Source organism: Trachemys scripta, chromosome 1 (genome assembly GCF_013100865.1).
Source record: "Trachemys scripta elegans isolate TJP31775 chromosome 1, CAS_Tse_1.0, whole genome shotgun sequence".
Taxonomy (NCBI): domain Eukaryota; kingdom Metazoa; phylum Chordata; order Testudines; family Emydidae; genus Trachemys; species Trachemys scripta.
Window position 1 is genome coordinate 84,811,351 of NC_048298.1, and position 23,415 is coordinate 84,834,765.

Below are 23,415 nucleotides of genomic sequence, written 5' to 3' on the forward strand. Positions count from 1 at the left end.
GTAAGAACCTCACTTCTTGCATCTGAAGAAGTGAGGTTCTTACCCACGAAAGCTTATGCTCCCAATACTTCTGTTAGTCTTAAAGGTGCCACAGGACTCTCTGTTGCTTTTTACAGATTCAGACTAACATGGCTACCCCTCTGATAAAAGATATATAGAAATATCAGTGTCACATTGCTGTTGGTAAACTCTTCACTAATATCTTAAAAATAAACTAATGGTACATACCAGGAAAGGGGGCATATGTATCAAGCTGTTTAACCCCTTCTTCCAGCAGACTAAGGGACAGTTCCAACATCGGTGACTCATTCAACAAATGATACATCAGACTGAATCCAGGTGGTTTATGTGCTATTATTTCTTCTCCTAAAAAAGAAAAAAAAAATGGGGGAAATTACTTACTAGTAACTGTTTGTCAGAGGAATCCTCTTACTCCATTCCATACCAGAAAACATCTCAATGACAGCTGCTGTAGCAAGCAACACCTCAATGCAATGTGAGATATCACAGGAAAATTCCTTGGAGCACTCTCCAGCCAAAAGCCATGTAAGCAGATGGCAGCTCATAAAAGCTAGGAAAAAATAGTGGTGGTGACTGCCACAAGACAGCCTTTGAAATATAAAAGCTGAATTTTAGTTTTCACCAGGTGTACTCTTCCTGGAAATATCCAACCTTTACAGTTAAATCAGTAAAGGATGTCCAAGCCACAATTTCTTCAGAATCACCTACTCTGGGTTTTTCAGAATGTTTTTAGATCACAGAAACAAATTTGCATGACTTTAGATTCCTCTGAAGACCTTGTGTGAGGAAAAAAGAAAACTGAAGATGGACTAACTGTTTGATATTCATATTATAAATATCTGCTGCAATGAACTAGAGCAGTGGTTCTCAAACTAGGGCTGCCGCTTGTTCAGGGAAAGCCCCTAGCAGGCCGAGCCAGTTTGTTTACCTGCCGTGTCCACAGGTTCGGCTGATCGCGGCTCCCACTGGCTGCAGTTTGCCGCTCCAGGCGGATGGGGGCGGCAGGAAGCGGCGCAGGGCAAGGGTCGTGCTGGCCGCCCTTCCTGCAGCCCCCATTGGCCTGGATTGGGAAACCGTGGCCAGTGGGAGCGATCGGCCGAACCTGCAGACGCGGCAGGTAAACCAACTGGCCCGGCCCGCCAGGGGCTTTCCCTGAACAAGCAGCAGCCCTAGTTTGAGAACCACTGAACTAGAGCATAGAAGAAAACTATTGTTGGTATAATACTCAAACGTCATCAGAAAACAAAATCAGGAGGCAAAAGAAAAAAACTTTTCAAATAAGAAAAAGTCAATATTAACATTCGCAGTTTACTTATCCTTCTAAACAAGACAAAGGAAGATGATGCAGGACAAAATACTGGAGCTGAAAGGATCCTTTTTACTGTGTGATCTAGAGGCCTTCCAGACTGTGCCAAACTTACTAGAAAGACATTTCTGCCTGGCTCTCCACTTAAGCATGGTTTCTAAAGGCTCTTTGAGCCTGTTGCAAATTAACAAGCATCACTTAGTGAGAAACTTTAAGAGGAAGCCTCACATTAAAACATGTGCAGTACAAGACACCAAGAAACAAAACTAAGATGAATAAATTCAACCGTAGCCTCAAACTCATTATAATGCAGCAACTGCCTCCTTAGTGGGCCTCAGAAGAGTAGTATCCCTCATTAAACCAAAGTTCAGCAAGTACTCATCTTAACTTCCTAGAATGAATCATTTCTAAACTTTAGGTAAGCTTCTCTGTTCAGTAACATCAATCGAAAATTGACTAGAGAACACATCAAGTAAGCATCCTTAACTGGCTGTGTGATTACAATGGAGATTTAGATATAAGCCATAGAAACAGAAATTCAGGCCCAAGAATAAGATATTTACAATCTCTAAATAAAAATAAATTGTTAAATGCTGCTTTTTAATGAGACAATTATAGTTACTAGAAAATCTAATGAAAGTCACAATAAATATAATGCATTCTTCTCATGAAGCAGCAGTGCCTATGTCCTAAGGCCGAAAGATTCCCCTCAAACCAGCTGCCAACTGGATATTGGTAAACCATAGAAGACAGTAGGCAAATGACTGATGTCTGCCCATATATCCAGTAATTAATAAATTAAGATCAAGTCCTAAAAAGTGCACCAATTACCATTTCCCCAATCTGGCTGCCATGTCATGGAGACAAGACATAAAGGTTTAAAGCCTAGACCCATAAGTTCAAGGTTGGCATTTCCACCAACTCCCACCTTTTCAAATATGTGGCGCCTTTAAGGACTATAAGCACCTATTTTCAGTCAGGCCCATACCCCACCTGTGAGAGCAAGCAGTTGGACTAGAAGAAAAGATCATCTCTCACAAAAGGACAGGATCATGCCATAGTAAGTCTGCAATACAAAGGAAACAGCACCTACTAATTAGGATCAGCAAAGGGCAAGAACTGAGTCCTGTAAAGTTGGTTTGGCGCTTTTGATGCACAGGGTAAGCTTTACCCTGATGCCTCTTCCTTCTACAACTAAGAAGCCTGTTCTTTTCCCTACTGCCTTTCTGCCTGTCTCATTTCTTTCTTTATTCTTTTCTTCTACCTTCTATAGAGAAAGAGCTAGAAGAAAACACAAAGACTCAAACTAAAGTAATCTGGATGCTAGTATGCAAGGAAGAAAAGACTGAGTAAGTGAGTGGGTGGTGCCTTTCTACCAATCTTGATAGACAGTTCATTTGCCTCCTTGGGTCCTGGTAACTGCTGATTTATTGCTGTATGGCAGGATGTTTTCTGCTGTGATATGCGGGGGCAAGGGAGTAGAAAATACACAACAAAAAAGTGCTCAAACATCTTATATTATACACTTTTTCTGAAGGAATGCAAAGTGCTTCACAAATTATACATATGGAGAAAATCACTTCACCCACCATCCAGAGTGAAAGGAAGCAGCTGTTTAACAGTGTAGAACATGCATACTACAATATCTAAATGAAACTGCAGGACAAGTTCTGGTCAACAAAACGTAGCTTCCTAACTCGATTTGGCCAGGATGCTCCTAATCTTCCGAGTGTGCTATGGGATCTTCAATGACCACAAATGTGCAGGATGTCCATTTTATATCTCATCTGAAAGACAGCACCTCCTGAAGCACATTGCATTCTAGTCCCATGCTGGGGCATTGATTCATTATTGATTCAGAAAAGAGTGCAGCCTACTGAATCAGCAGCACATTAGAGTTCCTTGGATATTTCCTATCTAAGCATTGACTCAGGTTGCTTGAAAAATGTGATAAGATCACATTACAGAGGTATGGAAGCAGAGTGAAAGTAATAATCTTGTTTGACAGTAAATAAATGAACAAGTTAACCTTGTAACTCCACATATTGATCCGCAAAGTCTTCAAGTTGAGGTTCGTAGTCTCTCAGCAACTTGTAAAAAACCTCCAGAACCACCTCAGCTACCTCCCACTGTGGACAACCATAAAAACAAAACAAACAAAAACACAAAAATCATACACAGGATATTATTAATACTATAATACAAAACCAGGACGACAGAACAATATAAACTAGAAGGGAAAGTGAAGCAATTCAACAATGGATTGGGCAAGACTTCAAGAAAAATGTGTCTGCTTTTAAAATTACCGTCCCACAGCACTAGGAAATTGCTAAAGTCAGAGAATTTTAAATACTCTCTGTCATTTTTTGAACTAAAAAGAACATCTGCAAACATAACGATAGTGTATTTTTTGTATATTCAAAGCCAGATGCTAACATTCTGAAATGTATAAAAGAATGAATATGCTGGTAAACTTGACTGTTTGCCCTGCCTGGGTCACTCCACTTTCAATGTAAATGCATTTTCATCAAAAAGAATCATATCGAGGAACTCAAATTCCATGTTTCAAGAAGCTAAAATACTATATTAACACTATTTTTGGTTAAATAATCTTCTGAAATGGTCATGATGAAAGAACTCTAACTGGTGGATGAAGGTTCTATTTATTCAGGTTTATGAAAGCTACTTAGGTTTAGCAATCATTAGCCAAACTGGTAAAATTATGATAAAGCAATTTATAAAATATCATAATATAACAACTACAGATAGCTAACTCCATGTATTTCTCACGTGGCTGGAGACACTTTGCCTTCAGAAATAGAGTTCTTATCATACCAGAGGAGTATGGAAGCCCAATACAATTCTGATCCCTACTGTTTACTAATTTTAGCCTGCTTTTGACAATGCAAACAGTGGTGTTTAAAAATGCTCTTTCCAGTCTACATTCCGTGCTCCACATTTTGAACGTGGAAGGTGCTCATGCACACATCAGTGGCAAACTTCGATGTCTCCTTGCTGGCTGTTGAAAGGCTATCACATCCTGTCCATTTAAATGTGTTAGTATCAAGAAGCTCAGTGCTTCTTGCCCTTTAAGGACAACCACGGGAGTCTTGAACAATGAAGATATATACTGTAAATCTCTCCGCAATCTGCTTTTCAGGAGTGGAGGATGTCATTTGGCTACAGCTTTGATTTAAAGAATCCATGGACTTGTCATGGCTGCATCAAACTTGCACGTCACAGCTCTTCTAAGGCCAGGGACTAAAGTGCTTTAGTCCCAAAGAACTATCTTCACAACTAAAATTACCTTTTCAGCAGCAATCCGGTAAGCTCTGGTGCGAAATCGGAGAAACACAGTGTCCCTGAGGAACTGCAGATAGGGGTCAAAGCCTGGTGGGCGCAGTCCTGCCCCCAAGTTAGAAGGGAATGAACTCTCCACCAGCGTGCTGATTAGCCGACAGAAGGCACGGGTTAAAGGGTACTCCTCACACCGAGATTCAACCTCATTCAGTTCAACCTTCCCAAGAGGGGAAAAAAACATCAAGGACTCAACTTAAGAAATAACACTAAAGAAACAGACAACAGTAACAAGATTCCACCTCAGTAGATTTGTAATTAAAATCAAAATACATTCAAAATAATAAGGCTGAAATACAACCAACAAAAGGGAGGGGAATGTTGATTGAAGGTTGAAATGACGGAAATTCATTCTCATTGACTTCAGTGGGAGTCAGGGTGCACTGGGAAAGTAGGATTGGGCCCAATTTTTTTTTTTTTAATTTAAGAAGTTACCTACTTTGACAAGTCATTATTTGAAAAGCAATTAGCATAATAATGTGGTGATTGCTCTTACTCTTATTAAATTCAACTGTTGCTTTATCTACCATTCTTTTTAATAGCAATACCATTTTCTTCGCCACTACCCACCACAAAAACAAGCAAACAAGTTAGGCCCGAACCTACAATGTGATGCACGTGTGCTGGCTCCAACATCACATCCAATTCACTTCAGTGGGGCTCTGCACAAGCACAGAAGTCCTCTTACATGCATCACATTTCAGGATTGTAACCTAAAACATATTCTAAGCTGCCACAAGTTTTCAAGCGTCTTGACCATTAGGTGTTTTTAAAAACCATGTTGGAAAAGAGGACAGATAATAGTTTATAATACATTCACTGCTTAAAATTGTTGTTTACACAGAATTAAAATGGACTGGCAGTGCCTCATACCATTCTAAGATGTTAAATGCACCTGTACTTAAACCTCTGAAAACGAGCAAATACAGAACTACGGTACACAACTGCCCAGCCCTACAACCTCTACTCTGCACTGTGGAAGTGGCAATGGACATTGGGGATATACGGTAAGTACGAATCAGTCTGGGCTGATGAGCAGACATGAGGAACGACTCAGTGCTCTGGGAGGACACAAGGCTTTCGAACTGCACAAAGTTCTTTGTCAGGTCTGGGACATGCTTGTCACTGTAAATTCAGCTTTAACTCCAAATAACTTTTTAAATATTGTTTTTCCCAAGAGAAAATGGAGTGTTAGACACTAGCTAAAAATCAATTCTGAGTGGGTGAGATCAGTTTGGGGAGGATCAGAACTAGAATAAGAATCACAGATGGGTCCAAAAAAAGTTATAAGAACTTAAGAACTGCAAAAGAATTGATGTGGTATTTATTTGGGAGACACCCCTCTGAGTGATGCAAAGTTACATCACATTAAAGCGGTGTCCACACTGCGCTATGTCCGCAGGAGACACTCTCCTGTGGCCATAGCTTCCATCTCTCGTAGAGGTGGAGTAATTATGCTGACGGGAGAACGCTCTCCTGTCGGAATAGCACATCTACACCAGATGGGCTAGAGCAGCGCAGATGCATCGGTGCAGTTATGCCGATGTAGCAGGGTAGTGTAGACTTGCCCTTAAACCACCTGTTAAACAGTAAACCAGTTTCAACCTTAGCTATAGTGGAACTACTGTCCCACTATAATGATATACATTGCATGTCTGATTAGAATGTAACCTTTATGCATGTTTTGTTTAAAGGGGGGCGGGGAGAGAGGAAAAGTCTGAAAACAAATAAGAGAATACTTATAAAACTCTGATGCACTAAAACATACTAGTAAGCGTAAATAAGTGACTCCTTTTTCTAGCTAAATCACAACGGATTTTATGTGACTTAAACTGAGTGATAACGCAGAAAAAAATGAATACAGGAAACAATAAGCAGTCAAGTAATTCTAGGGAAAAAATGTACATAACATGCAAGCAGTGAGGAAAGAAGGGCAAAGACATCCATTCCATACATAGTAGAAAGCTGCTAGGCATGACCAAACAAATTTTAAGAACTCCATTAGATTTACAAAGCAAGAAAAAACAAACTTCTAGGAGCCATGAGCAGGTATGGGCATAATAGATGCAAAGCAAAGAGGGATTTTATTCCAAGACTCAATAGCAGGCACAGCCTCTACATTTTCCCCCTTGCACTCATCTGTATATAAATCAAAGTGGCTTCCTAAAGGAGAAGAACCCTTACCTCAATGCCAGCTGCTTGCCTCTGACCTGGAGCTCTTACAGTCTGTAATATCTTAAAAAACAGAAAGTGAAAACAATGCGTTTCTACACAGCTACTGACAGAAATAAGAACATAAGAATGGCCCTATTGGGTCAGACCAAGGGTCCATCTAGCCCAATATCCTGTCTTCCGGCCCAGTGCAAGATGCCCCAGAGGGAATGAACAGAACAGGTAATCATCAAATGATCCATCCCCTGTTGCTCATTCCCAGCTTCTGGCAAACAGAGGATAGGGACACCATTCCTGCCCATCCTGGCTAGTAGCCACTGATGGACCTATTCTCCATGAATTTATCTAGTTCTTTTTTGAAACCTGTTATGGTCTTGGCCTTCACAACATCCTCTGGCAAGAAGTTCCACAGGTTGACTGTGCGCTGTGTGAAGAAATACTTCTTTTTGTTTGTTTTAAACCTGCTGCCTATTAATTTCATTTGGTGACCTCTAGTTCTTGTGTTATAAGTAGTAAACACTTCCTTATCTACTTTCTCTATACCAGTAATGATTTTATAGACCTCAATCATATCTCCCTTTAGCCATCTCTTTTCCAAGCTAAAAAGTCCCAGTCTTATTAATCCGTTCCATACCCCTAATCATTTTTGTTGCCCTTTTCTGAACCTTTTCCAATTCCAATATATTTTTTTGAGATGGGGCAACCACATGTGCACACATTATTCAAGATGTGGGCGTAGCATGGATTTATATAGAGGCAACATGATATTTTCTGTCCTATTATCTATCCTTTTCTTAATGATTCCCAGCATTCTGTTAGCTTTTTTGACAGCCACTGCACATTGAATGGATGTTTTCAGAGAAACATCCACAATGACTCCAAGATCTCTTTCTTGAGTTGTAACAGCAAATTTAGACCCCATCATTTTATATGTATAGTTGGGATTATGCTTTCCAATGTGCATTACTTTGCATTAATCAACATTAAATTTCATCTTCCATTTTGTTGCCTAGTTGCCCAGTTTTGAGAGATCCTTTTGTAGCTTTTCGCAGTCTGCCTGGGTCTTAACCATCTTTAGTAATTTTGTATCATTTGCAAATTTTGCCACCTTGCTGTTTACCCCTTTTTCCAGATAATTTATGATTATGTTGAATTGGACTGGTCCCAGAACAGACCCCTGGGGGACACCCTTATTTACCTCTCTCCATTCTGAAAACTGACCATTTATACCTACCATTTGTTTCCTATCTTTTAGCCAGTTACCAATTCATGAGAGCACCTTCCCTTTTATCCCGTGGCAGCTTACTTTGCTTAAGAGCCTTTGGTGAGGGACCCTGTCAAAGGCTTTCTGAAAATCTAAGTGCACTATATCCAATGGATCCCCTTGGTCTACATGATTGTTGACCCCCTCAAAGAATTCTAGTAGATTGGTGAGGCATGATTTCCCTTTACAAAAACCACGTTGACTCTTCCTCAACAAATTATGTTCATCTGTATGTCTGACAATATTTTTCTTTATTATAGTTTCAACCAGTTTGCCCGGTACTGAAGTGATGTTTACTGAAGTAATGGCTGATGTTACATTGTACTAAAAATGCTTACTGTATTCCCTACCCATCATTTCTTGCAGATTTTTTTTTTAAAAATCTCTTATCTGCCGACAGAATAATGGACTGCACATCTCCGAGAGCCATACAAAGCCTCCACATTCACTTTTACCCCGCCAACCCTCAAAGGGCTACATCATGTTGCTTCTTCATTTCAGCCAAGGACTGTACAGAACTCCTTCCAGTGCAGTGATGTCACTCCTATATTGTCTAGAGAAGTAAAACTCGATCTTGTGATATCTTACAGTAGCATTACTTAGGGGTTCACAGATCTTTAGGTCTCCCATAGTATGTGAGCAAAGGACCGGTTTCTCCCCACTCCCTTTCCTTGAGCAATAAGAACACACCACTATTATCAGTGCACAGGCCCTTTTTACAGTAAGAAACTGTGAATTTGATAATCAGCAATGGAAATAAGTGATTAAAAGAATATTTAGGAAAAGTGTGTCATATTACCACTAAGATTTAAGTATGTAATGTTAAAATATATTACAATTCAGCCAGGACTCAGATATTACAGTTCTAAGCAGTATACAAAATCCTAAAATACCTGTGCGTATTCCAGTGATTGCCAGAGTGAAGCCGCTATCTCAGGAGATTTTCCAAAGGCAGTAAGAGTCTCTAATAGTTCTGCTTTCAAAATGGGAGGGATGCTACATTGCAGGAGTCCCAAAATAACTATTACTGGAGTCCACTGGGGGTGCTCACAGAGGGCCAAACGAGCATTCTCACTCTGCAAAATGATACACAAAACAAGGGAGGGGGTGGGAGGAGTACACATTGTCACTCTGAAAGGTCTTGGAGTTTTGAAACACCTAACTCAAATGATTCAAAGTCTAAGCAATGGTGATGCCATTTTCTAGTCCAACACACCTTTGAGATGGGAAGAATGGAAGACTGCCCAACTTAAAGCATCAGTTTTAACTGATTTAAAAAAAAATCTTATTTTTAAAAATAATTGAATACAATTACCAAGTATTTCACCCTCTTTTTTCTTCTTTCAACATGTATTAAAGGAACTGTGCATATATACGTTGGAAGCTCAAGTCTCTTCTGTAACTCCAAAGTATATACTAGCAGGGAATAGACTCACACAATTGTCTCTAGAGCAGTGGTTGGCAACCTTTCAGAAGTTGTGCGCCGAGTCTTCATTTATTCACTCTAATTTAAGGTTTTGCGTGCCAGTCATACATTTTAATGTTTTTAGAAGGTCTCTTTCTATAAGTCTATAATATATAACTAAACTATTGCTGTATGTGAAGTAAATAAGGTTATTAAAATGTTTAAGAAGCTTCATTTAAAATTAAAGTAAAATGCAGAGCCCCCGGGACCGGTGGCCAGGACCCGGGCAGTGAGAGTGCCAGTGAAAATCAGCTCACGTGCCGCCGTCGGCACGCGTACCATCGGTTGCTTACCTCTGCTCTAGAGAAATCAAGTGCTTATACTTCAACAGCCCCTTCACACCAGAGTAGATAAGGACTCTGTCACTATTTCTATTACAAGCCTGTATTATCTATTTTTAACATTCACTAAGTTGAAATTAAACTTGTTAAGATCTAAAAGCTGGGTAGGGCTAGTTAAAGCATATCTGAGACCTCTTGCTAAGCTATTCAACTGGCATACAGTTCTAGTATAGCTAGATAATTCTAAGAATACTTAATACAGAATTACCCTCTCCTCAGGTGGGTATTCAGTAACTGAACTAAAGCTGTACCACCTATGTAGAGCCTGCACTGAAGCATTATTTTTATAACCATTGCTTAGGGTTCCCACCCCTTTAACTCAAGGTGCCTTTTCAGCTATAGGACTGGCAGCCATTTAAATCCAGCCTGGAGGCAAGTTTCACTGGCAGTTTGTTTCCCCTGCCCATTTTCTCTCTTATTTTAGTTTACTTCTTCTGGATTTTCCCCTCTCAAATTATTAAATGTAAATGCTCAGAGTTCTTCAGCTCTGACTTGATTTCTTTTAAACTTGTCTTAGCTGTGAAAGAAAGAGACAACAACTCCACAACAGGGAAGGAAGAGAGTCATGAAAGTTAAAAATCAGCAATTTGCAATACCAATAACAGACCCTGCCCCTTCTTGCTTTATAATGTGCTTGTCCAACTCAGTCATTCCTGCTATCACTTATGAAGTCCAGAAATCAAATCACAGCAACTGCTAGCTGACTCTGCCCAGCATGCCATTTTGGTCAAATGTGGCATAGGTCACCACTACTGACTTGTATGCAAACTCAAATCTATAAGTCAGTTCAAATGTCATCTTGCAAGAGATTCAGAAATGTATTAGCGAGACACAAGAGAGGAAAAGTGTTACCTACCCACTTCACTATAGTAGTTGTAAGCTGTAAAAAGGAAATCAATCCATCCTGTTCTTTCTGGGTGATTCCTCGGAGAGGGAGGGGACGGTATTGGACACTATCTGCACTTGGCAAGTCCTTCCTTAAGTGCTCATGATACAGCATCAAGGAGCGGAAGAAATGCTCCCAGGAGACAGGGCTGCCACCGGTCCCTTGGATGTTTTCAGCTAGAAAAGAAAAATGATTAAACTGATTACAAAGTAATTTTGCTCTTTTACAGAGTGGCAAAGGGGATACTAAACTTTAAAAAACGGCCCTAACTTGTACTCAGCACATTATTCTAGAAGCTGTAGTAGTAGTAAGAAATTCTTTTCACCATGTATGAGAGGTTGTGCGCTTTTATTATTATTTATGTTCATGCCCACAACATGCGAGTTGTTTCCAAACATTCAAAACGTTCTCACTGAGAGTTGAGGAGGGAAAGTGCCTATTGGCATCCGTAACACACACACACACACACTTCTCCTTAACTGTCAGTATTCTGCAATGGCACACCAGAATTAAAGAGATAATCAGTGATCTCAACTTTCAGTTCAGATTCAAAGTGGGACAGAGAGGAAAATAAAGTTTATGACAAAAGCCTGGTGTTGGTGACCTTTATGCTCGTATGGTCTTTTTTGAAGAGCTATGACATTACTAATATGATAATCAGGTGTAAAATAGGTTTACTGTTTTAATCATGCTATCATATGGGTTTATGAATCAGAACCTTTGTAATGCTGAATGTGTAAAGACAATGTTAATCTAGTAATTTTTTCCCCCAGACAAGTTAGTATGAAAATAAGACAGAAACTAGTCTATTATATTACCTGTGTTACAAATGATGGCACTTTCTCAGGACGTCTCTAAAAGCAAGCTCAGAAATGCCAGCCATCATTTAAAAATGTATTTGCAAATACATAGCCTGGCTATTTTATGCTAAGAAGTGACTCTTCAACATGCTGTACTGAGCAAAAGTGATATATTGAAGCGCTCATTTATTCTAAAATATTTTATAGCTTCTGTTAAACACATTAGGAATTCAGCCACTCCCATAATCAGGACACACAAATATTTAATTAACATATATAAACCAGTATCTTTATGCAGTTGAAAGTGAAAATGAGTTTTACCTCTGTACTAAAGGTGTAAGACTAATAGTAGCTAACTAAGTAATAAACTACAATTAATCTCATCTAGGTCTAAATTCTTGTCCACCTTGTCTAGGAGAAGAGTTGGGAGGTGAGCCTACTGTCAATCACCGTTCTTACCATGACTGCTGCCATTGACCTTCAGCAAACTGAAGCAATAATGAGCACACTGGGGCCCACTGGCCAATCCCTGAAGCATTTTCAAATATGGGATGTAAATTGTGGAGGGGAGTAGGTCTCCCATTTGTCTAACGAACTTTGACAAGACGACCTGCAATAAAAAAAGGTAAATGTTTAAAAAGAAATCTAACCTTATTTTGGGGTGACAAGAGACACCAAAATGATAAAGTAGATACAAAACCCCCATAACTCCAAAATAAATATATTTATGAACTGCTTGTTCTGTTTCATTGAACAGAAAATACCCACATTTTGAAGTGAAAAAGGATATACAAAATATTCAGAATATTGCAAAGGAACACGTTAATCAATAAGGGCGCAATAATCTTTTGTAACATTAGCTGCAGTGATGCCAAAAGGGCAAAACTGTGAAGAAAATCTAATATATGTCTTTAAAAATAAATCTAATCTGAAACCAAAAACTCTAAATAATTGCATGGTAATTACATGTTACTACAGGGCACAGCTAAGGTTGTTTGCATGCCTTAACTGTGCATTTCTTACCTTAACATATTTGGATTGTTTTTAATCCTAATCTTATACCCTTGGGTTTTAGATAATTACAACATCCTTGTAATGTTTTCTACCCTTAAGAAACTTTAACTGCACCTTAACAGAGTTTTTCCTCTGGGAATATCAACAAAACACTTCGTACCTTCTGTCTGATTATATCAATGTATTATTAGTAACGTTTACTGAGAAAAAGTAGCCGCTTGTGTAGAAGTCTTCTATTAGGTAGCTCAAGCATAAACAAGAGTTTTGAAAGAGGTTAGATTCTGTCCCATTAATACCCACCGAAACCCCAGAGAACAATTTACAGCCAAGGACAACTGGTAAAAGTTCCCTTCAATGGTGCCCACATAACACAGGGTGGGAGCACTGCACTAATATCTTGGCAATGGATAACAGGTTCTTAAGACCATATGAGAGTGGCTCTACCAGTTCCTCAAAAAACCATCTTTACTCCTCTCAATTCCAGGAGCTATTGCTGCTCCAGCCTGCAGCTTTTAATACCATGACACTAAGGTAAATGACAAGTTTAACAAAAAAAAATTTCCACTGCAAACAATGGAGGAAAAAAGTTGAATTTGGCTAACCTGGCGCTGAGGAGGTCGCTGATGGGCTACTCCAAGATAAGATCCCATAATGGTGGAGCTTTGCAGAGGTTCTGAAGGACACCAATACTCAAGAGCAAGTTCCAGATTAAAGGGATCCTTCCTGTACAACTCAGCAATCTGTAGGGGGACAGAAAATAAGTTTCTAGATAGAAAAAACGTCAATGCAAATAAAAAGGCCAAGATTTTAACAATGAACACTACTTCAGCACAACCTGGAAATACAGGGAAAAAAATAAATCTCATTGTTAATACATAAATTTTTAAATATTCCCTTCCTGAAAATGGCAGCTTCTATGCAGTAATGTGAGAACAATCCATAGCTAAAAAACCCTGAAATTTCCAGATTTTTAAAATAATTTTTATTTGTAAATTTCAATGGTATTCTCCCTCTGTTGCCTATACAACCCTGGATATCAACACACTGGTATTTTCTTTAAATGAGGATTTGGGTATTTGTGCTGCAATTAGTTTAAAATAAATGAGACAATGTTGGGATTGAAAGCTTTTAACTGTTCTTTGACTGCTCAAATTTTCTTCAGAATAATTTCTGTTTCAAGTTCTTCATTTTATAGGTGTGTTATAGCTTTGTATGAGAGCCATAACAAGTTTTGGTTAAGAAGGTTTTTCATTTTGAGCCCCTTTTTCAGTGGTTTATAAAATTGTCTAATTGTTTTTGTGGATAAAAATATTTTTAATGTGTCTCTAGCTTTAAAATGGTTAGAATTTAAAATTTCAAACTTGCCTTGTACACTGTATTTAAGGAGAAATTTGTATACTTCACCAAATTCTTTTTATTATAACATTTATTTCCTAACAATAATGGAAAAAATGTACACTACCCACATGCAATATTTGAATACGTTATCTAACTTTAAAAATCACAAATTGAAATAAACACACAAGACCAACTTTATTTCTTTCAAAACAAAGAAATAGAATGGAAAAAGACCCTTTTATATAGAGGCAACATTATGGTTGAAATTTTACACTAATGAAACACAGGAAATTTAGTTATAATTCCCATATCAGCTGTAACTTGGTCTTTTTGCATTTAGTATCTCAACACCTTGTATATAGCTGCCTTGAAAAACTGTCATGAAAAATTACAAGATCAGATGCAATAATCTAGACCCACACCCTTTACAATAATGGGTAACGATCGTGTAAAAATTAATGATATTTTATTTACCTAAGGTGAGTAGATAGAATTTTGCTAGGATGATGCAGAAACACAACACACTACATAAGCACAAAGTGGCTGAAATACTGTTAGATAGGAACCATAGTTTTGTAAACTTGGAATTTCAATTTTAAAGTTGTGTTAACATGGGGGGGAGGAGGGGGAAGAGTTACATTTAAAATACTGCAAAAATGTATGTACAGTCATATGTCAAAAGATATTCGGGTATCTAAACTGTAGCACCACCATACTTTAAATGCAACAAATGGTGCAATATTTATATGTTGAACAAAAATAAACTGACATTTATTAGCAGGGGGAAGTCAGGTCAGCAAATGATTTCAACTACATGACTAGTTAATGAAAATGTCTACATCTAATTTAACCAAAAATATGAAGATTTCCACTTACAAATAAAAATAGGTAAGAGATGCCCCACACAGTATCTTATTATTCAAATAATGTGTTTTACTGTTAAGGTATCAGAAGTTTTCAATAGGAAAACCTCCAAACAATCCCTTTTTACAAGCATAATTAAAAACAGGGCTTACTAAAAGCATAAGATGTTCCAGATCCCGCCGAAGGGAAACAGGTGGCTCATTACCCATCTGCATACTCATGTGGATCATACGAGCGTCTTCATCTGCACGGTTTCTTAGCTGTTTCACCTACACAATTTATGAAATGGAGAAGAATGTTGGTCTATTTTTAGCCAACAAAAAAATTCTCTTAAAGATTACAAAGAGCAACCTAGTCTTTTCTATTTTTATAAAACAGATTTTAACACTCCTGAGCATGTCCTTAATAAAGAATTTCAATCTATTACAATAGCATTTTTGTTTATCAAATTGCAGGGTTTTATTTTAATTTTCTGTTTAAATTGTTATCATATCATCCAATAGTAGGAAGAAATTCTCAGCGGTTCAAGATATAAATCAAATAACTGATAACCAAGAATATGATAACATTGTGATTATGTCCACATGGATCCCTTCTTCCCTGCTACTATGGAGTCTCTCGCCTCTAGGACAGTGGTTCTCAACCACGGGTTCGCAGAGGTCTTTCAGAGGATACATCAATTCATCTAAATATTTGCCTAGTTTTACAACAGGCTACATAAAAGCACTAGCAAAGTCCGTACAAACTAAAATTTCATATTGCACACAATGACTTGTTTATACTACTCTATATACTATACACTGAAATATTTATATTCCAATTGATTTATTTTACAATTATATGGTAAAAACAAGAAAGTAAGCAATTTGTCAGTAACAGTGTGCTGTGATACCTTTGTATTTTTATGTTTGATTTTGTAAGGAAGTAGTTTTTAAGTGAAGTGAAACTTGGGGATACACAAGACAAATCCGACTTCTGAAAGGGGTACAGTAGTCTGGAAAGGTTGAGAGCTACTGCTCTAGGATTCTGTATTGGTGAAGGAACCGAGGGATGGTTGGACCTGCCCCGCCCATTATGCCCTCAGGTGAAGGGGCACACGGTTCAGGCACGATTCCAACAGATACTGCCAGGCAAAAGAATTCCATCGTGTGTGCATGGAGAGCATGTACACCAAGAGCAGGATCCATGTGGACAAATACTTGAAGAACCACCAATAATTCGTGGAGCCAATAATCAAGAAAGAAATATTTAACCACTTCCTTTCTCTCAAGGCTCTTAGCACCTGCAACGAGAGCCTGATCCAAGTCAATGGGAGTATTTCCATTGACTTCAGTGTGATTTGGATCAGCCCCAAAACTACATCCTCTAATATTTTCAATTTGGATAGATTAAATGAACTTTTGTACCAAAATCAAAAATTTAAGTTAATTATACTAATATGTTTGTGTATGTGGAGTGTAGAGAGAGAAAACAGAGGTAGCATTATAGGATAGTGCCTTGTATGAACAGAATTGAGAAGAACTAAATTCCTCAAGGAATCAGCTACTATACTGAATGGTAGCAAATGTCTTCTTTATCTTTTTGAAGAGTTCTGGGGTGACCTAGGGAATTACATGCCAGTTAGCATTGCTTCAATATCAAAAATTGTTTGCTATAATTAAAGTATTAAAATGGCTAGATGAATGCAATATGATGGGGGAAAGAAAAAAACAAATTCTGGAAAATTGTGCCTCTCTAATCTACTAGAATTCTCTGAATCTGTCAACAAATTATTGGATAAAAGAAAACCAGCTGACACAATTTTTTTGAATTTCAAAAAGCCTTTGACAAAAGTACCTCACCAGTGACAACCACTGTTATCAGTGCACTGGCCCAAAACATAATTAACCTGCAGAACTCTCTACCAAAATATATCATTGAGGAAAAGAGTTTAGTAGGATTAAAAAATAAGATTGATCATTTATGTGGATAATAAGAACATTCAAAGTTCTATAATGTAACAAGGCATATAAATTCCATGATCCAACCATTAACTAACAGGGATTGGAAAAGATTCTTTTACAAGCAGGAATTCTCCAACTGTCTGCTACAAGGTTTTTTCCTCTGAAGCAACTGTTACTGGCCACTGACAGAAACGGGATACCAGAACAGATGGACAGACCATTGTTCTGATCCTATATGGCAATATTCTGTTCCTAAATGGAATCCCTTTGCACCTCTACGTCATCACTTTAATCCAATCAAGGGCTGTAGCTAATGGAAAGACATTACTATACTATGACTATTCAATGGATTACATGAAATGAGCCTATTTTCTAAGGGAATACGTCTGCATCAAACAAACCACCTTTGTTCTCAGCCTTAGCAGAAAGGCCAAAGCCTGTTACAGCATGTTACTCTCCTCTAAGTGTTTGTATGTGGTCCCTACAGAAGTGGATTGATGCACACTGGTGAGGCTGTGTACACAGGATACTTGCATTGACATTGTTAGTGTTGTACCTGCTGTGAATTCAGAAAAGCTTTTAAATCAGTTCAGCAATTAACATAATAAACAAGAGAATTTTAATTAAACAGTTTACAATATGTTTATATGTGCACTCAAAAAGATTCTTAAAGCTGAAGGAATGATTTTTTCCCCAGACGTTCTCATGCCAGTCTAAAATGAATAGAGATACCTTTAAGGTATGCACATAAAAAAGAATTGTCATTATTTGGCAACTCAAATGTACACACAACTGCTCGACACAACATACACAAAATAAAGCTTTCGCCAATTATTAAAAAAGAAACTACACTTTCCCAGAGCTGTTGCTTTCAATGCATGGATACAAGTTCTTGCACAAATGAAATAGCTCACACTGCTACAAACATATCCTTTTCATTTTTGCAGCACAAGTGTTTCAATTCCTGGTAAATCAAATTGTTATTTCCATAAGAACAGTATTCTGCTGCAAGGAAGGATAGCACCCCTCCCCGACACATATGCAAAAGTCTATTCCTGGCAAAAAATTAAGAAGTACTGACAGTACGGTGGGATTACTGATCTTTTCCCATTCACAAATGACTTCAGCTGCAATACTATAGCTATAGAAAAAACTGGCATTTACTAAAATTGTAAGTACTACCAAATGAACAGTTTGCTTTTAAAATTTCACTATACTCATGTAAACTTTGATTTTTAGAGCATCGTTATTTGGAAACTAAACTGAAAACTGTATTAATTCCATAAATCAAATACATAATTAATTGGTAGTTTTCTGAATCCTAGCACTTCAAGACCATGGTGATAGATGCCTTATCTGGATCTCCATATTATCCAAAATTGCTATCTTGTCCTGTACATTAAATTTGGATTATACATCCAAAATGCTCATCAACCGCCGGTCCACATGTTTAACAACTTACTTTCATCGGCATGAGTGCAAGAAAGTCTGTGACAAGGTTATGAATTTTGCGGATGTAAAATTCTTCCTGGTAGAAGTTTTCAGACCCCACCACAGATTCAGTAAGGAACAGGAAGACGTCATCAGCAATTGCTAGCTCTGCCATTGCCTCATCTGCCTCAGTGAATTCTGCAAGAGCTAGAAAGAATGAAGAAGGGGGAAAGGAAGAAAGAATGCAATTATCTCACTTACCAAAGTACGCATGTTTCAAAGTTCCTGGCTTACTAGCAAATCAACATAAATGTATATCACCTAAGTCTTTTGGATGTTCAAAAGAACAGCGGACTGTAAAGGTTATGCCAATACAGTGGGATAGCCAGTACTTGAACTCTGACCAAAGAGAAAAGAAGTGCATAATCCACTTAGTTCTCTGAATAGGTGTGACCAAATCCAGTTATGCAGGGCTGTAAGCCCTTATTATTTATAACAATCAAAAACTATCCTTTAAAGACCGTTAGTACTGTGAAGTTTAATTATGATTTAACTTCACAGAAAGGATATTCTGAAACTGATCTGAGGGCTTGGCTACACTTGCGAGTTAGAGCACATTAAAGCAGCCCCAGGCGCCCTAGCTCACTACCCATCCACACTGGCAAGGCACGTAGAGCACTCTGACTCCATGGCTAGAGCGCTCCTGGTACTCCACCTCGGCGAGAAGATTAACGCTTGGTGTGCCTTGGCTGAAATGCCCAGAAGTCAGTGTGAACGAGGTGTTGCATTACTGCGCTCTGATCAGCCTCTGGAAACGTCCCATAATCCCCTTAAATCAAGTGGTCACTCTTGTCATTGTTTTTGAATCACTGCAGGAATGCGGATATGCCCTTTGAAAGCTCCATTTCTGACAGCTGGCTGCTTATCTGCTCCGAGACAAAACAACCATTAGTATGAAATGCTGTGAGAGAGAGAGAGAGAGAGAGAGAGAGAGAGAGAGAGAGAGAGGCGGGGGAGGAGGGGGGTCTGCTGCTGTCTGAATTTACAAGACAGCATGCTGACATGCTCTCAGTTCCCCAAAAACCCACTCTCTCTCCCCCCACATACACAAAACACACTCCCTGTCACACTCCACCCCACCCCCATTTGAAAAGCACGTTGCAGTCACTTGCATGCTGGAATAGCTGCCTAGAATGCACCGCTAACAATGCCACTGCAAGTGCCGCAAATGTGGCCACGCCAGTGCGCTTGAAGCTGTCAGTGTGGACAGACTGCAGCGCTTTCCCTACTGCGCTCTCCGAAGGCTGGTTTACCTCAAAGTGCTCTACATCTGCAAGTGTAGCCATGCCCTAATTCTAATCCACTACAGCACTTCAGAAGTCCACATCTTTTGGAAGAAAACTATCCACTGTTCTCAAATATCCTTTCAGCAGACAATGTGTGTTACAATACCCAGCTACAATGGAGCTGCCTTTAAATCAAAGGCTTTTGCACAAATTGGAATCTATTTTTTGTTTTTTATTGGCAGACTTACCAGCATAGGGCACCAACTAGCATTAAATGAAATTTTACGCATTTTTTCAGCACAATATTAATTTGTTATTGAAATGAAGGGATATTATGGAGTTTATATCATGAAACAGTAAGCATTTCTAAACCTGTGAATTTTTCAGACTAATATAATTCTCAGTCAAACTCTCAAATACAAGTTATCAGTGGCACAGTTCTGTGATAGAGGGCAGTTACTGTACCCCTAAAAAGTAACAGCTGCTCTGACTTGTAGTATTAAGGAGCCCTGAAGACTTAGCCATAGCAGTTCCACCTTGGATTCATTTACCTGTCACATCAGACAGTTGGGATATTCCTCGCAATGCTAGTGCCCATGCTAATCTAACAGTAGCTTGCAGCCCTGGTAGTTTCCATGGTTGAGAATCCTGAAGGCGAGTGTGGATTGTTGCTATGTACTGTCTCTCTGTTAACAGAGGCAGCTGGTGCATCAAATCTGGAAAAACAAAGTGACTCATCATTATATAAAAAAGTGAAATAGTACATTTTCATTTCCATTAAAACAAATATGAACGATTCCTGAAACGTATAGTCTCGGAGAACAAATGTAGCTTCCTTCTCCAAATAGCTATTACAATAATTGTCACTTTTTGTATCTCTTTAAACTGATCAGTTGATTCTTTCAAATAGTCTGAAGCCCAAACGGTATACAGTAACTCCTCATTTAAGGTTGTAGTTATGTTCCTGAAAAATGCTACTTTAAGCGAAACAATGTTAAGCGAATCCAATTTCCCCATAAGAATTAATGTAAATGGGGGGAGGGGGAGGGGTTAGGTTCCACGGAAATTTTTTTCAATCAGACAAAAGACTATATTTTATATATACACATATATACGCACATACATATATAGACACACACACACACACACACACACACACAGAGTATAAGTTTTAAACAATTTAATACTGTTAACAGCAATGATGATTGTGAAGCTTGGTTGAGGTGGTAAGTCAGAGGGTGGGATATTTCCCAGGGAATGCCTTACTGCTAAATGATGAACTAGCACTCGGATGATTCCTCAAGGGTTAACACATTGTTGTTAATGTAGCCTCACACTCTACAAGGCAGCATGAATGGAGGGAGGGGAGACAGCATGGCAGAGAGAGACAGACACACACACACACATCGTGTGTGAGAGAGAGAGAGAGAGAGAGAGAGACGCGCATTGCCCCTTTAAGTACGCTGACCCCATCTAAGTACACTGCCCTTTTAAGTAGGTCAGCAAGTTGAGACAGCAGCTGCTGCCAGCAAGCTCCCTCCATCCTGAGCCCTGGCATGTCCTCTCCCCCACCCCACTGTGGAGATGGGGTAAAGAAGCGGGGGACGGAGGGAGGGGGACTCCCTGACATTAGCACCCCTCTTCCCCCCCACACACAGCAAGCAGGAGGCTCCCAGGAGCAGCTCCAAAGCAGAGGGCAGGAGCAGCACACGGCAGCTGGGGGAGGTACAGCTGAACTGCCTGGCAATTGATAGCCTGCTGGGCAGCTGCAGCACAGGAAACTTAGGGGAGCGGAGAGCTGATAGGGGGCTGCCAGTCCACCCTGGTTCCAAGCCCCCACCAGCTAGCTGCAACCGGCTGCTTTTTCTGCAAGCAGTGAACAAAGCAGGCAGCTGCCAAACAATGTTATAAGGGAGCATTGAGCAACTTTAAACGAGCATGTTCTCTAATTGATCAGCAACGCAACAATGAAACAATGTTAACCAGGACGACATAAAGTCAGGAGTTACTATACAATATGCATTCATTTAAAAGTTTTTTGACTCAACATACATTTTATACTATTTCTTTCTCTATGTAATAAAAAAAAACAGCCATCATTCTCTGGATGCATTTACAAAGCTATGAAAAAGACCACTACCACCACCAAATTCAACCTAAATGACTCCCTTCCAAAAACCAAAATTTGACTCTGTCAATCTCCCTTCCTCAAGCAGAAGCCCGCATAAATCAATAGGCCTTGCAACAAACTCTGAAACTTATAAATGTCAGACTCCATCAATATAAAAGGGAAACAGAATCTCGCACCTTCCCCAGCTTAAAAAAAAAAGACTGTCCCATTGCACATTGAAATAAATACACTAATGTGCAATTACTTACTCCTCCCTTATTTAAAAAAGGAGAGACATTCCATACAGTTACTTTACTGCACTGTTAGAGGTGAAAATTTACATGAACAAGTCAGAAAAGTTGAGTCAACTGTAACTGCACCATTTTGTGTGTGCGTGTGCGTATATGTAAACAGCATAATGAATCTAAGGCTTGGTCTACACTACCCGCCCCAATTCGAACTAAGGTACGCAACTTCAGCTACGTGAATAACGTAGCTGAAGTCGAAGTACCTTAGTTCGAACTTACCTTGGTCCACACGCGGCAGGCAGGCTCCCCCGTCGACTCCGCGGTACTCCTCTCGCCGAGCTGGAGTACCGCAGTCGACGGCAAGCACTTCCGGGTTCGACTTATCGCGTCCAGACTAGACGCGATAAGTCGAACCCAGAACTTCGATTTCCAGCCGTCGAACTAGCTGGTAAGTGTAGCCAAGGCCTTAGAACATTACAGTTGTTCATCTTCAAAACTCTTTCAACATGAATGAATTAAACCTCAACATCCCTGTCAGGGTATTCTCAGCCCCATTTTACATGAGGAAATTGAGCCATAAATAATTTAATTGATTTACCCAAAGCCACAAAGGAAATCAGAGTAAAAATTCAGGATTATAACTCAAGAAGATTCAGGATTAAAACTCCAGCCCCATACTCAGACCAGGCCCTTCCTCTATTACCCACATAACTGAACCCAGTTTTTTTTCATCTAGTATCAAGTACAGCACTATAAGTAGGTTTCAAGTCAACCTTTACCCCACTGAAGTATTTTCACTGTATCAAGAAATTTTCTACTTAAAATGTATACCCCACTCAAGTATGATGCCTTACTGTAGTAAACAATTATTAAAATGTTAGTGATAGTAACAATTAAAGCTAATATATTTTGTGGAATAATAAAATACCTATCTCCACAACTTAAGAAAACTCTCCCATTACCTTCCCGATCCTCTGTGCTCTGTTCTAGAAAGCTGACATCAAAGCAGTAAAGAAGAGCCATGAGGAGGGACAAGTTCACACAGTCCAATAAGCCATCAGCTTCAACTGTCACTTTCTCCAGATAACTAATAAGGATTAAAGTATCATCCTTGCTCAGTGGAGACTGGCAGGTCCAGACAAACAGGCTTTCAGCCAATGACTGTCGGCATTCTTTGATAAGATCAGAAACCTAGTTTTAAAAAAGAATTAAAAAAAAAATAATCAAGTTTACAGTTATTTTCATACAATTATCTTCAAATTGTTCAAGCTTGTCTTGCTCAGTCAGTCAACATGACTCGGACCAATTATATAAGCTTATTTGGAATCCCAAATGAACTTGTGAAACTGCTGTTCTTTAAAACATGATTGAATCAATTAGGATTTATTCTTGGCTTGAGATATATATATATATATATATATATATACATACACACACACACACACACACACACACACACCCACCATCACCATTAACATGAATAGGATTTACACATGCATATAAATAGGGCCTTACCAAATTCACGATTCATTTTGGTCAATTTCATGGCCAGGAGGGTTTAAAATTAGT

General features: G+C 38.9%; 1 protein-coding gene across 1 annotated transcript in view; it reads right to left on the reverse strand.

Moving 5' to 3' along the window:
* The window catches only part of NUP205 (nucleoporin 205), a 66,646-nt gene that overhangs the window by 31,117 nt on the left and 12,114 nt on the right, over positions 1-23,415 (reverse strand). The window contains exons 6-17 of the mRNA XM_034773820.1: positions 22,809-23,037; positions 20,040-20,204; positions 18,234-18,409; positions 14,981-15,097; positions 13,229-13,366; positions 12,072-12,222; positions 10,783-10,988; positions 9,014-9,196; positions 6,869-6,919; positions 4,635-4,844; positions 3,357-3,456; positions 229-366 (exon numbers count right to left, since the gene is read on the reverse strand). Of these exons, the coding sequence (XP_034629711.1) occupies positions 229-366; positions 3,357-3,456; positions 4,635-4,844; positions 6,869-6,919; positions 9,014-9,196; positions 10,783-10,988; positions 12,072-12,222; positions 13,229-13,366; positions 14,981-15,097; positions 18,234-18,409; positions 20,040-20,204; positions 22,809-23,037 (1,864 nt within the window). The remainder of the gene's footprint in view (positions 1-228; positions 367-3,356; positions 3,457-4,634; positions 4,845-6,868; positions 6,920-9,013; positions 9,197-10,782; positions 10,989-12,071; positions 12,223-13,228; positions 13,367-14,980; positions 15,098-18,233; positions 18,410-20,039; positions 20,205-22,808; positions 23,038-23,415) is intronic.